The following is a 12,633-nucleotide window of genomic DNA, read 5'->3' on the forward strand; positions in this document are numbered from 1 at the left end:
ATTTATTTTTTGCCGCATGGTGGCAATCGAAGTGGTGAAGTTCGCGGTTAAGTCGGTTGTGCGAAATGTGGGGGCGACAAATGAACGCACATCACATGCGAAGCGGCGAAGCAGCGACGCAGCAACAGCCACGCAGCAACGATGCGGAGGCGCCCATCACGTAGGCACCAATTTGAAACAGATCAAACGGGTGGTAAGTGGATTACAAAAAATTAAAGCAACTGGGTGGAGATACAAACGTGGTGCCGCTGCTGCAGATGGAGACGTGCCGTTAGGGAGGCCCCCCCCCGGGGAGGCACCTTCAAACCTGCGGTGGGGGGTTGCTTTGTTCCTCCACGTGTGTTTGCCCCTTCGCCTGTTTGTCACAGGTGGGGGCATCCGCTTGGCTGGGGGTGTCCTCATCAGCTGAGCGGTTACACTGCTGCTCCGTAGCTACGTCGTTGCTGCTCTGGTTGGGTTGCCCCTCCTCCGTAGCTACGTCGTTGCCGCTTTCGTTGGCCTGCTTCTCCTCATCAACTGCGCGGTTGCTACCCTGGTTGGTCTTCCCCTCCTCATCATCTGCGTTGTTACGCTGCTCCTCCTCTCCCACTTGGTTAGTGTCTTCATTTGTCCTCCCCTCCTCCGCAGCTACGTCGTTGCTGCTCTGGTTGGTCTGCCCCTCCTCAGGCGCGCCCCCCTGCTGCCTGCGCGTGGCCTGCTCGTAGGCGGGGTTCGCGACGGGCGCGCCGTCCCGGAAGGGAACCTCAAAGCTGAGGTGCGGGTACTCATAAAAGGTCTGGCCACGAAGGACGTCCCTAATGGTTGGAAGGACGCAGAAAAGGGCGCCCGCCTTTTCGGCCCCCCTATTTACCTGAGCAGTTTGGAGAGAGACCCTTATGGCATTCAAATGGTCGAGATAATTAACCCGGAGGGGTTTTCTCTTCTTCTGCACTTTGGCTAGAGACAAGTTGAGGAGCTGCAAAAGGGGGGTGTCCTCACTGACGTCCTGGTGGGTGACGAAGAGGCAGTCATTCACGAGGGTGACTCTGACCATCCAAAAAATGGTATCCTGTCGAATGGTCGTTCTATTCCCTTGGTGTAGCTTCGTATACAGAGGTGCCTTCAGTAAAAATATTTTTCTTTTTTTTAAAACGCTAGTTAACTTACTATGATTGTACAGCCATATGGTCGTCGTTTCATTTTCTTTTATCCTGAGGAACCGATCATTTCCGTGAATAATGGACTCCACCCCCTGGAGAAATTGGTAGTCTTTGTGGAGCATGCTTTCGTTTAGGTTTTTCTTGGCCACTTTTTGAACTTTAAAATTTTTTTTTAATTTATTTTTACATTTTTTCAACTTTTTGTGCTTCTTCGCACAGGGTAGTGAGCAGGACAGCGCCTCGCAGAAGGGGCACTTGTATTTGTGTGGGTTCACCCGGCACACGCAGCAGGGGCGTCCCCCGGGGGGGGGTGGCGGTGGAGCTAAGGGGGAAGCCATCTGGGGAGCTAGCGGTGAAGTTAGCGAGTCCTTCACCACGCCGTCTGCGTCTCCCTCCGCTTCGTCCGCTTCGTCCGCTTCGTCCGCTTCGTCCGTTTCGTTTGCTTCGTCTGTCTCGTCTGACTCGTTTGCCTCGCCCGCCCTGGCCCCCCTGCAACTTCTAAAATACTCAGCGGCGTCCCTCAGCACGTCCCACACCATTTCGTTCTGCGATTTGCGCCATGGCTTCTGGTCCCGGGGGAGCTGGCTCGGGGGTTCTTCCCCTTCCTCCTCTTCTGCGTTTGCCTCTGCGTCTGCCTCTGCCTTCTCCTCTTCTGCCTCTTCCCCCTCTGCTGCTTCCCCCTCTGCTGCTTCCCCCCCTTCTGCTTCTTTCTCCGTGGGGAGCCAGCGCGGAGGCGCCCCGGCCCAGTTTCTCTTTTGCCCCCGACGGAGGTGCCCTTGCTGGGGGTGCTTAACCAAAAAAGAGGCGTCACGCTGCGCCGCCACATGGAGAGTTTTATTTGCAAAATAAAATTTCCCATTTGCGCGTCCCCCTCTGGTCAATCCATAACGGAAGCGGCGAAACTGCTTATGGGGAAACTCATGCGAGGGGAAATTATTTCCTCTCCAGGTCTTCACGTGGTTACTCTCATTGTCATTCATTTTATAGGAGGGGCCCTGCGGGTTGGCGCTCCCTCCCTCCGTATGGGTCCCATCAAAAGGGGTGGCCGCCTCCTCCATCCTTCGTCCTGCAGTGGGGGGTAGACCCGAGCGGTACGCTTCCTCCCTCTGAGTGGCAGCCCCGCCGTCACTGCCACAGTTATGTCCGTTCATCGTAATGGTATAGCTCCCATTCACCTGGATGGTGTAGTCCTCCGGGGGACTCATCCTTTTTTCCCCCCCTAACAAGTCAGGAGGAAGAATGGGGGAGAGCTATTCTGCTCTTCGTCGCCTTCTCTGCTTGGCCGAACTTGCAAAAAAAATGAAGCCTCTACGGTTGCGCTGGTTCTACCACAGGGGGGGGGGGGGGGGCGGTCAGTCGAAGGAACGCAGCGAAGACGTGGGTGCTTTTTTATCGCTTCCCTTGGCCCTTCCGAACGCGTCAGGTCCGCTCTCCAACCGCGGAACGACGTGAAAAAGAAAAGGCGGTTTGCTCCTCGGATGCGTCATCGAGGGGGTTCGCGATCGTTTAAAAAGTTGCAGAGGTTCCTTTTTTGGAAAATCGTCACGCTATTTTTTAATATGCCAGTTTGTATGCTCACCAAGGGGGGCATTTTTTTTTTTTTTTATATCCTACGCATGTCAAAAAAAAAAAAAAAAAAAAAATGCCCCTTTTGGCATGCATCCCCGCGGGGTGAAAAAACATCGCGGCAATTGAAAAGGAGTTTCTTTTCTTCCTAACGTAGTCGGCGAAGCGTAAAAGAGGTGGGTGATTCTCCCCGTTGCGGCTCCTCCCCCTTTGCCGCTTCCACCCGCAGAGGGGATATCACGCCATGTAATGCAACATGCACTCTTCGTCCATTTGGCCCATTTGGCCATTTTGTTAATCGAATTTATCCTTTTTTAAATGCGTCACGCGGTTATGTAATCATGTGGGTTGGCGGCCCCCCCAGCGACGCCAACTCGAGGGCGGACAAAAAAAACACAAAAAAAAAAAAAATGTAAAAATGGTGGAAGCGGTGAAGAATGCAAACGGGAGGAGGGAGACAAAAAAAAAAAAAAAAAAAAAAAAAAACTCACTCTTCAAATGGGCGCTTCAAATGGGCGCTTCAAATGGGCGCTTCAAATGGGCGCTTCAAATGGGCGCTTCAAATGGAGGGTCGCGCATCCCCCTCAGCGGCGGTACCGCTTCTTCTTAAAGTTAAAGTACAGCTGGAGAATGCCCCTATCAAAGACGTTGCGGAAGCCCCTGTGCTTGTCGTACGACCACTCCGCGTTAACAATTTGAAAGGCTATATCAAGGTAGGGAGGTCCTCCGTGGAAAACGATTAGCACTTTACTCTCATCATCGGTAGGGTGGAGCTTCCACGACGGCTTCTCCTTCTTATTAAGCAAATTTAAATAAAATATATTAAATTTATAGCCGCAAATATACTTGGGGGGGGTATTTTCATAATCATAATGCGTCTTATTATATTTGTTCCAGTCGAAGGACGTTTTGATTCGATTGAAGTAGAGAGGCTTCCTGGTTATGAGGAGGGAGGAGGGGGACACCGGCAGGTTGCTCCTTAAATGGTTGGGCAGGGATGAGTGGCCTGCGCTGTGGTGATGGTGCGATACGTCCTTCATTGTTATTTCGCCCACGCGGCCTTTCCTCTTCTCCCTCTGCACGAAGTGGTTATACACCTCTTGGTCTTTCGTGAAAAGCTTCTTGAGGAGGGCCTGCTCCGCGGAGTTGTGCGCGTCGGCCTGGGCGGTGTGGAAGTGCCCTGCGCCGTCTCCACTGTTTGCCCCACTGTTTCCCCCACTGCTTGACTTCCCTCCGCCCTGCCTCCTCAATGTGCACCAAATGTCCTCGTTCAGTTGGCCCCTCTCCTGCAGCTCCTCCTCCGCTGTGTAGATGCGCGCTTCGGCTGGGATTCCCATTTGGGTGAGGCTCTCCGGGTGGATCAGCTGCGGGCTGTGGCACTCAAACGGCAGGGTGGTTGCCGCCTTTCCTCTAGCTTCGTCCTCTTCGGCGGGGTGCTCGCGGCGAGGCGCCTTCTCCGCTTGGCTGTAATTGGAAGTGGGAGGAGGGGGGAGCAGATAAACGAGCGTATACGTGTAAACATGCATGTAAATGCGCATGCACTTGTGCAGGCTCGGGGGGGCGCGTAAAAGGGAATGGGCCATGGGCTGCGCGAGAGAGGTCACCCCTGTAGAGAGGCCCCATGCAGGGCGGCCCCGTTGAGCGACCCGCTCGACGCGCCTTGTAACGCGACTGCCTCCTCCAAAACTGGTGGGGGGTCAGTTCCGTCGCCGTTGCCGTCGTCGAGGCAGCCGCGTCGGGTTGATTTGGCAATTCTTTAGTTTACTGCTCGCTGTCGCATGCGAAGCAGTACGTGAATGAATTGCCCCGGGGGGTAGCGGTGTGCAAAGATGTGTGCCTCTCGCTTGGAAGCGGTGTGAGGACAGGCGAAGACGGGGGCGAAAGCCAAACGCACCTGTCGCTGTCCTCCGAGTGGGCGCCGGTGAGGCTAATCCTCTTGCGCAGCTTGGCATGGAAATGGACGAGCACGTTCTTCGCCTTAAAGAAGGGGATCTTCAGGAGGACGCGATTCCAATACACTTGATCGGTCACCTCCTCACATTGCGAAACGACTTTTTCTTTAATCTTCTCTTCATATGTAACTAACTCGTCGTAGTTTTTGTGTTCGAGGAAGGCTTGTATTTGCCTCTCCGTTTTGCTAAGTACGTTCTTCACTTCGCGTTCTTCCGCTTCGGAGGCGGGCTGCTCCTTGTGGTGTAACTGACCCAGGTAGTGCTCGCAGAAGAAGAGGAGGGACTCCCAGTAGCGTCTAAACTTGCCCCCATTCTCCAGCTCGTCATGCTGCAGCAGCAGCTTTATTTGCTTCGCGCAGTTTTCCAGCTCCCGCTCGGTTTGGCCTGCACGGGGATAAGAAGCAAAATGAATCGGTGAGTAGCCACGTGGGGTTGGAAGCAAAACGCATGAGTAACCACGTGGGGATACACTCCCCGGAGTAGGTTCCTCCCCATCTCTTCCCCCCTATAACTGCCTATCCCATCTCGCTCCAAGCAATACACTGCCGTGACTCCACCTCTCAGACGTAACGGATCAACATGTGTGTCTATCCCTTCTGCTCTAGCAAATGTACATTTTTATTTTTCATTTTACATCATCACGGAGGGGGGGGGAGCGGCAGGTGGGGATGAACAGCGCGTGTTGCACTTATCACCGAGGGGGTGCACTCTAATGGGGGGGCTTCCTCCGCACCGCCGCATCCACCTCTGCCTCCCCTCGAAGCTTACCCTCCAAGAGGACATGAAACGGAACGCGGTAGAGCGCCGGACGCACCCTCTTCACCTGCTCCCGATTAACAATCTTCGCAGCCAACCTGAACACGTCAGGCAGCTGCAGAAGGTTGTGGTCGATTCTACTGTCCGATGATTTAATTTGCTGATTGATGAAAAAGAGTTGCTCCTTCTGTAGGTACTCTTTAATGTTAATTTGGTTCCTCTGCTTTTCTAGCTGCAGACGGTAGTCCTCCAGCAAGGCCCTCTCGTTGTCTCTCTCTTGTCTCCTCTTCTTTACCTCCTCAATTTCGCTTATTTTCGAGAGAGAGTTCTGCAGCAGACTCGTTGTGGTTACCTTCACCTTGCGGTCATGCTTAATCTGCTCGTACTTATTTTTTAGCTTCCACACGAATGGCGTGGAGAGAGAGTTGTCTCCGAACGGGTTGCACTCGTCTGTGTAGTTGAAATGCTTCTGCATCAGGTTTTCCCTCTCCTTCTTAAGTTCCTTAACGGTGAGGGTGTTTCTGCACGGGGGGGCGGGCACATCAGTATCAGTCTGCTTCCGTTTGCTCTTCCTGCGTTGGAGAGACCGTCGGCGCGACTTTCCCTCTTTCTCTTTGCGGTGCGACCTTCCGTCTTTCCCTTTTCGGTGGGACTTCCTTCGCTTGGCCTTCTCCCGCACCCGCTCTTCACTGCTGCGGTGGGAGTAGCTTCGTTCGCTGCTTTCGCTTCTTTCGCTTCTTTCGCTGCGTTCGCTTCTTTCGCTGCGTTCGCTTCTTTCGCTGCTTCCACGTCTTCCACTTCTTCCACTGCGCCTCTTCCCCCTGCGTCGCTCGCTTGGCGAAGACGACACGGAGTTGGGAGATTCATCGGGGGAGCTCCCCGATCGGGCGGCCGAGGAGGTGGCAGGTGAAGAGGCAGATGAGGAGGCAGGTGAAGCGGCAGATGAGGAGGCAGGTGAAGCGGCAGATGAGGAGGCAGATGACGCCGCTGACGACGCTGATGAGGAGGATGCCCCCCTCTTCGCGCGCCTGCCCCTGCTGGTGCCCCTCCTCTCCCTGGATCTCCCCCCTTCTCTCCTTCTCCTTTTCTTCCTGCACTCGTCACCCTTGTGGGTTACCCCCCCAGAGGAATCTTCCCCATCGGATGAATCGCTCATTCTTGTGGGATGAATTTCTCTGGTGAGGGGTCCCGTTGGCCAAACGATTGCAGGAGGCGCTCTACTTAAGGGTGAGCGCACCTTCAAATGTGAAACATGTGCATGTTTGTCTGTGGGTGGAGCGGTGCACCATGCGTTGGAGTTACTCAGGCAAATCTCCTTTGGTTTGCAAAAAAACCCTCGTGAATTGCTTTCCTTTTGCTAACACTCTCTCTCCGCCATCGTTATGTGTACCCCCCCCTCCCCTTCATGGCAAGCTGATTAACCTCGCCCGTCAGAAGAAGAGGCTTCCCAACAAGGGGAGCAAAACTGTTTTTATGCGAGAGTCCCTCGGTGGGCATATCCGCCTCGTGAGAAGAAGATCAACTGGGGGGTGTCCCTCATCGGGGGGTAGGTAAGGTAGGGGTGGCTCTACTGTGGCATGGGTGGCTTTGCTGTGGGCAGCTTCTCTGCAAAATGAGGGACTGTTCTCCTCGAGTGATCACTTTCGCGCGAAACGTGGGCAGCCCCCTACGCGACGTTTGCAAAAGGGGGGGGGAGAAAACAACCCCTTCAGGTGGTCCTTCGCGAAGGTGGGGGAGTGTTTACAGAGTGGCCAAAAAGAAGTGGCGCAAAAAAGGAACGTGCGTTTTGTTTTGTTTCCTTAAATTTTTTTTGCTTTTTTTTGCCCCTTTTTTTTTGCCCCTTTTTTTTTGCTAATTTTTTGTTCCCTTTCACAGCCGCTATAGCTGCTAACCCGGGTGCGCTTCGTGGGAGCCCTGTCGTGACCCCCGGCACTCACTTTGCCCCCCGTCGAGGTGGCGCGCAAAGGAGTCAGTGGGAAATGAGCGGCTCCTCCGAGCATACAGGGTTTGCGAGAATGCTTTGATGTCACCACACAGGAGTTGTATCCCCACTTTGGCTATCTCTTTTTTTTTTTTTCTTTTTTAAATCCTTTTCGTGCGCACTAAGGGGGGAAGATAAGAAAAGAAAAGATAAGAAAAGAAAAGCGGTGTTGCACTCCCCCTTAGAAGGAGATATATATCGACGGCGCTGTGGCAGTTTGGCTAGCGGGGCGATTTTTTCGTTCATTTTTCACGCCATTTTCGCGCCATTTTGCGTACGCAATTGCGCAAGTGGGGCGAAGTAAAATATATTTAATTTTTTTTTTTTTTTTTTTTTTTTTTTTTTTTTTCTTTTTTCGTTGATCCTTCCATTTTTATGGTTGAACCTCCTATGATGAGCAAAAACAAACTGAACGTAAAACAACTTGATGAATACGAATGGTCATTTTAATTTACCTTGTTATCATCATTTCGTTGACCCTGAGGAGGCTCTCGCAGTTGGGTATATTTCCCCGCCGTAAAAATGGCCCACACGGGCGCGCACTGCTGCAGGGAGGAACGTTGCGTGAGGAGGAAAAAACAAAAGAAAGAAAATGAGCAAGTCCGTTTCGCATAGAAGCGGTTCATACACCGCTTCGCTTCACAACCGTTGAAACGCCTGAAGTGATAGAGCAAAGCGCACGTTGCGTGAAAAGCTGCGAAGGGAGGCACCTTCCTTGTGAATACCACCCAGTTCGTGTGATGGTTTGGGCAGGCACAAGGAGGTTCTCTACAGGTATGGCTAATTAACGTTCACTTTTTTTCTCTTTTTTTTTTCTTCTTTTTGCATGTCCATTTGTATGGCCATACGAACCGCCAACCAAAAGGTTACATCGTCGTGTCGGCTATCTACGCTCAGCTCACCCGTGGGGGGATCTCCACATAAAGAAAAGGCATTCCCCCGCCACCCTCTGTTGATTGCCCCCTTTGGGTGGAATCACATAGGACAGGTTTAACATCTCTGCCCAGCAGGTCTGTTTCCACGCCGATGCGTAGGGGTGAAATACTCCCAATAGTGGTGAGCACCTCGTCATGCGGCCATTTGTAGGTCCCTTTTTCGAAATAGCAATAAGGGGGAGCTGCTTCGCGTAAGTATGCCCGTGTTATTTGTTCTTTCTCCGTTTGGGGGAACACAGCACGTGGGAAATGCGCAAATGAAGCATCTCCTTCTTGGGCATTTTACCATGCGGAGATGTTACCCTCGCCATGTGAGAGATACACAAACGGCGAGGTGAGAGTCCCCCATAGCGATTTTTTTTTTTTTTTTTCTATCATTGTTTCCCCATCAATATGGTCACTCCTCCCTTTTTTGTATGACCAAGTCAGGCGAAAGCGCCTCCACGTATGATTACACATTCGGTATGATGGCCCTCACTTGAGAGAGGTTCACACCCCCCAAGGGGTTAAACAGCCAAAGGTGACTGCTGGCCTGGTGGTCCCCGTTTGTGCGTGAGGCAGCGAAATTTGCCCGTCTTTAACCCCTTCGGCGGGGGCGCACACAAAATGGGCAAACATCTCCTCTGGGTTGGGGGGGGGAATACACTCCTTTGAGGGCGCGGTCTCTCCCGAGTGCACCCCCCTTTCAGGCATTTCGCTTCTCCTTGTGAGGGATGCTACGTTTTTGCTGCTCGCGGTGAGCGGTATGCGGCAAGCTGCTGATTGGCTAATCGGCTGATCGGCGCCCCCGTCGATGTGCACGTGCCCAAGTCGCGATCTGGAAACGCATGAGCCGTTCGCCGTTCGATGCTCACCGCTTGCCGCTAAACCTGCGCGCTAGAAAAAAAAAAAAAAAAATCATTTTAGGAGACCCCCTTTGGTAAAGGCTTACAAGTGATTTATGCCAACTGTGCGATGTTTCTTTCTTTTTTTCTTTCTTTCTTTTTTTTTTTTTTTTTTCTCCCCCCTCTGTTGTGAACTCCCAACTGAGGCGCACACGTTGTGATGTAACATTTGCAGTCAGGCGAGTCTGCCCGAAGAGAGTTTTCTTTTGTACCTCTCCCATCTCATTCGATCCATCTCGACGAACCAGCTTGAAGGATCTGCCCCAACAGGATACGTCCCACGCGGTGTTACCCCACTAGCAGGGCAGTTAAGCGTACCGCAAAATTTGCCTATAAGGCGCTTCTCCATCTGATTTGCGGTTTCCCCTTTGCCCCCCCGAGCCAGGATGACGCTGGGCCCGGTGGTCACCGGCACGTCGGTCATCGCCCTCAAGTACAAGCATGGCATTCTGATCGCGGCCGACAAGAAGGGTAGGGGCGCGTGATGTGCACACGAGCGGAAGTGCACACGAGCGGCAGTCACGCCGCAAACGTCGCCAATGGCGCGGCTAACCTGGCCGCAATCTCACGCCAATCGCGCCGCCAACCCCCCGCTAACCTCCCCCGTTTCACCGCCTCCCCCTAGCGAGCTACGGGAGCTACGCCAAGTTCCAAAACGTGGAGCGCATCTTCAAAGTGAACAACAAGACGGTGATGAGCTTCAGCGGAGAGCTGGCGGACGCCCAGTACCTTCACGAGACCCTCACCCGAGTGAACGTAAATAATGTGATGGACAAGAAGAGCAAATATGACCTTCACAATAGCAAGTACTATCATGCCTATGTGGGTAGACTCTTTTATAACCGGAAGAATAAAATAGATCCCCTCTTCAATACCATCATCGTTGCGGGGTTAAATTCGCAAGAATACGATGACAATGATAAGGACGTGCTGCTTTACACGGGGAAGCACACAACTGATGAGTATAAGGAAATCAATAAGGAGGACCTATACATCGGTTTCGTTGACATGCATGGGACTCAGTTCGCGGGAGATTATATGACCACTGGGTACGCTCGCTACTTCGCGCTGACTCTCCTTCGAGAGCGCTATAAGGATTACATGACTGAGGAGGAGGCGAAGACGCTGCTGAATGAGTGCCTGCGTGTGCTGTTTTACCGGGACGCCACGGCGTCTAATAAAATCCAAATTGTTAAAATAACCAGCAAGGGCGTGGAGTACGAGGAGCCCTACTTCCTCTCCTGCGATGTTAATTCGCGCGACTACGTCTACCCCTCGATCATGCTGCCCTCCACGGGCTGCATGTGGTAGGGGGTGCTGGCGGCATGTGTGGGGGTGCATCCCCAGGTGGTGGCACACCGGATGCGTTCTACACCGCCACCGGGTTGCGTTCTGCACACCGCCACCTGGCTGCTTTTTACACCGCCACCTTGCTGCTTTCTGCACCGCCACCTTGCTGCTTTCTGCACCGCCACCGTGCTGCGTTCTACACCGCTACCTTGCTGCTTTCTACACCGCCACCGTGCTGCTTTTTTTTTTTTCCCTCCTGCGACGCACTGTAAGGAACGGCCCGCCCCTCCAGGGTGGGAACCCCAGCGCAGGGGGTGCTAATTTCAAAACGAACAAACGGAGTGGGCCCGTCTGGGCGCCCACCCAACGGTTGGTAAGTTTCGCGTGCAGGAAAGGGGGAGCCACACAGAGAAGCGGCAAATTGGGGGCGGCAAATTGGGGGCGGCAAATTGGGGGCGGCAAATTGGGAGCGGCCCATCGGGGGAGGCCCATGGGAGAGCCCCTCCCCGCAAAAGCTAACGATACCGCTGCCGTTAACGCTACCGTTAACGCCACCTCCAACGCTACCGCTACACCGCCGCTACACCGCCGTCACGCCGCCCCCCCCCTCAGAGGTAGGCGTGGCTGAAGTAGTCGTCCCGCTCGGCGCTCTTGTACTCGTCGATCAAATTCTGCGTGATCTCCTTGGAGGACTCCATCTCCTCGAAGTTTCCCTGGCCGTCGGCGCTGCTGAACATGGGCTCCTTTTTGTAGTTTTCTAAGAAGGCCCTTCGCTTAAAGAGTCTATCAAACTGAGTGACGCAGCGTTCGAAGAGAGTCGAAATGGAGGTGTGGTTGGCCATCATAAGTCCGGAGACCTTATGAGTGGAGACGACGTGAGGGGACGGTTTGGCCAAAGTGACTTGTATAGAGGCAGGGTTCCACTTGATAAAGTTAACCAGCTTCCGATCGCGTATCCGTTGCAGTCCCTTGTGTACCTGCGTAGGGTCTGTTTCCCCTCTGATGATGTTGAGGATGGAGATGTACATGCCCCTCCTGACTGGCACGGACACCATGATGTTCTTCGTGTGAAGCAATCTCTTCATGACGTCAAGTACCGTCGTTTTCTGCACATTGGAGAGGTGCTTATCGATGGTGATGGGTGTATAAGAAGTGACTAGGAAGTGACACTTGGGATTTATAATGAGAGATGAAATGAGGCTAATCATATCGTTGTTCATACTACCAGGGTACCTCAACGTGGTGGTAGATGCAGACATCACATTGGAGATGATGGTGTTTGTTTGCTGAAAGGTAGGGTTATTTAACTTCAATCGATCTACAAAGATTCTATTTAAAGAAGTATTGTCTATGACTACGACACTGTCTGTACTTAAAATTAATCTTTTTAATGTGAGGATGCTGTTATAGGGTTGCACCACTACATCGCTGCTCTCATTCGTCAGGAGAGGAAACACAGAAAAGGTTTGAATGACCTTCTTGGAGTAATTATCATTTAGAAGTTCCAGTAGGTAACTTCCCATCCCGCTCCCTGTCCCTCCAGCAATCGAGTGAGATAAAATGAAGCCCTCCAAATTATCGCTATTATCTACCTCCCGATCTATCATGTCGATGATTTCTTCTTCTACTTTATGTCCTTGACTGTACCCACACCCCCAGTTGTTCCCTGCTCCTCCTCCTTCTTTAGAAATGAACATGTTTTCTGGATTATACAAATTCCGGTATTCGCTCGCCTGGATGCTGTTGATGACTCTCGGCTCCAAGTCGAAGAGGAGAGCCCTCGGGATGAAGTGCTCATCGTCCGCTTGGTAGAAGAAGATGTCCTTCCGGTCCTCGTTCAGGTGGTTATTATTTTTGAGGATCCCCTCCCTGTCTATGTTGTGCTCGTTGCACAGCTGCTTCCAGAACTCCACGCCGATTTGGTTCCCGCACTGCCCGCACTGCAGGGTGATGATTTCCCTCGGCATGTTAAGCGGCGGGGAGGCGAAGCGGTAAAGCGCAGCGGTGAAGCGCAGCGGTGGTCACTCTATTGGGATGTGGGGCGGCCGTCACTTTGTGGGACGCGACGCGGTTATCACTCTATTGGGACACAACGCGGTGGCCACTTCGTGCGGTGTGGGGAGCGCGCGG

At 52.9% G+C, this 12,633-nt stretch overlaps 4 protein-coding genes across 4 annotated transcripts, besides 12 other annotated features; 1 reads left to right on the forward strand and 3 right to left on the reverse strand.

Annotated features, from left to right (window-relative positions):
- Nucleotides 1–26: 26 nt before the first annotated feature.
- On the reverse strand, nucleotides 27–2,197 carry PVX_093545 (hypothetical protein, conserved; the record flags this gene model as incomplete). Its single annotated transcript, XM_001608529.1, has 1 exon — nucleotides 27–2,197. One exon carries the CDS (start codon nucleotides 2,195–2,197, stop codon nucleotides 302–304), a length of 1,896 nt encoding a protein of 631 aa, XP_001608579.1. The 3' UTR covers nucleotides 27–301.
- Nucleotides 194–215: a microsatellite.
- Nucleotides 1,361–1,457: a microsatellite.
- Nucleotides 1,830–2,003: a microsatellite.
- Nucleotides 2,198–2,551: 354 nt separating the features above from the next.
- Nucleotides 2,552–2,585: a microsatellite.
- A 382-nt stretch (nucleotides 2,586–2,967) lies between these two features.
- Nucleotides 2,968–2,998: a microsatellite.
- A 291-nt stretch (nucleotides 2,999–3,289) lies between these two features.
- PVX_093550 (hypothetical protein, conserved) lies at nucleotides 3,290–6,569 on the reverse strand (the record flags this gene model as incomplete). The annotated part of the gene is made up of 4 exons (XM_001608530.1): nucleotides 3,290–4,169; nucleotides 4,600–5,041; nucleotides 5,426–5,985; nucleotides 6,040–6,569. The coding sequence occupies 4 exons, from the start codon at nucleotides 6,567–6,569 to the stop codon at nucleotides 3,290–3,292; spliced, it is 2,412 nt and encodes an 803-aa protein (XP_001608580.1).
- Nucleotides 4,597–4,654: a microsatellite.
- Nucleotides 4,709–4,736: a microsatellite.
- Nucleotides 4,819–4,855: a microsatellite.
- Nucleotides 6,276–6,309: a microsatellite.
- Nucleotides 6,570–7,719: 1,150 nt separating the features above from the next.
- Nucleotides 7,720–7,741: a microsatellite.
- A 102-nt stretch (nucleotides 7,742–7,843) lies between these two features.
- Nucleotides 7,844–7,870: a microsatellite.
- A 1,729-nt stretch (nucleotides 7,871–9,599) lies between these two features.
- On the forward strand, nucleotides 9,600–10,524 carry PVX_093555 (proteasome beta-subunit type 4, putative; the record flags this gene model as incomplete). The annotated part of the gene is made up of 2 exons (XM_001608531.1): nucleotides 9,600–9,684; nucleotides 9,839–10,524. 2 exons carry the CDS (start codon nucleotides 9,600–9,602, stop codon nucleotides 10,522–10,524), a joined length of 771 nt encoding a protein of 256 aa, XP_001608581.1.
- A 587-nt stretch (nucleotides 10,525–11,111) lies between these two features.
- Nucleotides 11,112–12,470, reverse strand: PVX_093560 (tubulin gamma chain, putative; the record flags this gene model as incomplete). Its single annotated transcript, XM_001608532.1, has 1 exon — nucleotides 11,112–12,470. The coding sequence occupies one exon, from the start codon at nucleotides 12,468–12,470 to the stop codon at nucleotides 11,112–11,114; it is 1,359 nt and encodes a 452-aa protein (XP_001608582.1).
- Nucleotides 11,905–11,968: a microsatellite.
- Nucleotides 12,471–12,633: the final 163 nt, after the last annotated feature.

This window comes from Plasmodium vivax, chromosome 1 (genome assembly GCF_000002415.2).
Source record: "Plasmodium vivax chromosome 1, whole genome shotgun sequence".
Lineage (NCBI taxonomy): Eukaryota > Apicomplexa > Aconoidasida > Haemosporida > Plasmodiidae > Plasmodium > Plasmodium vivax.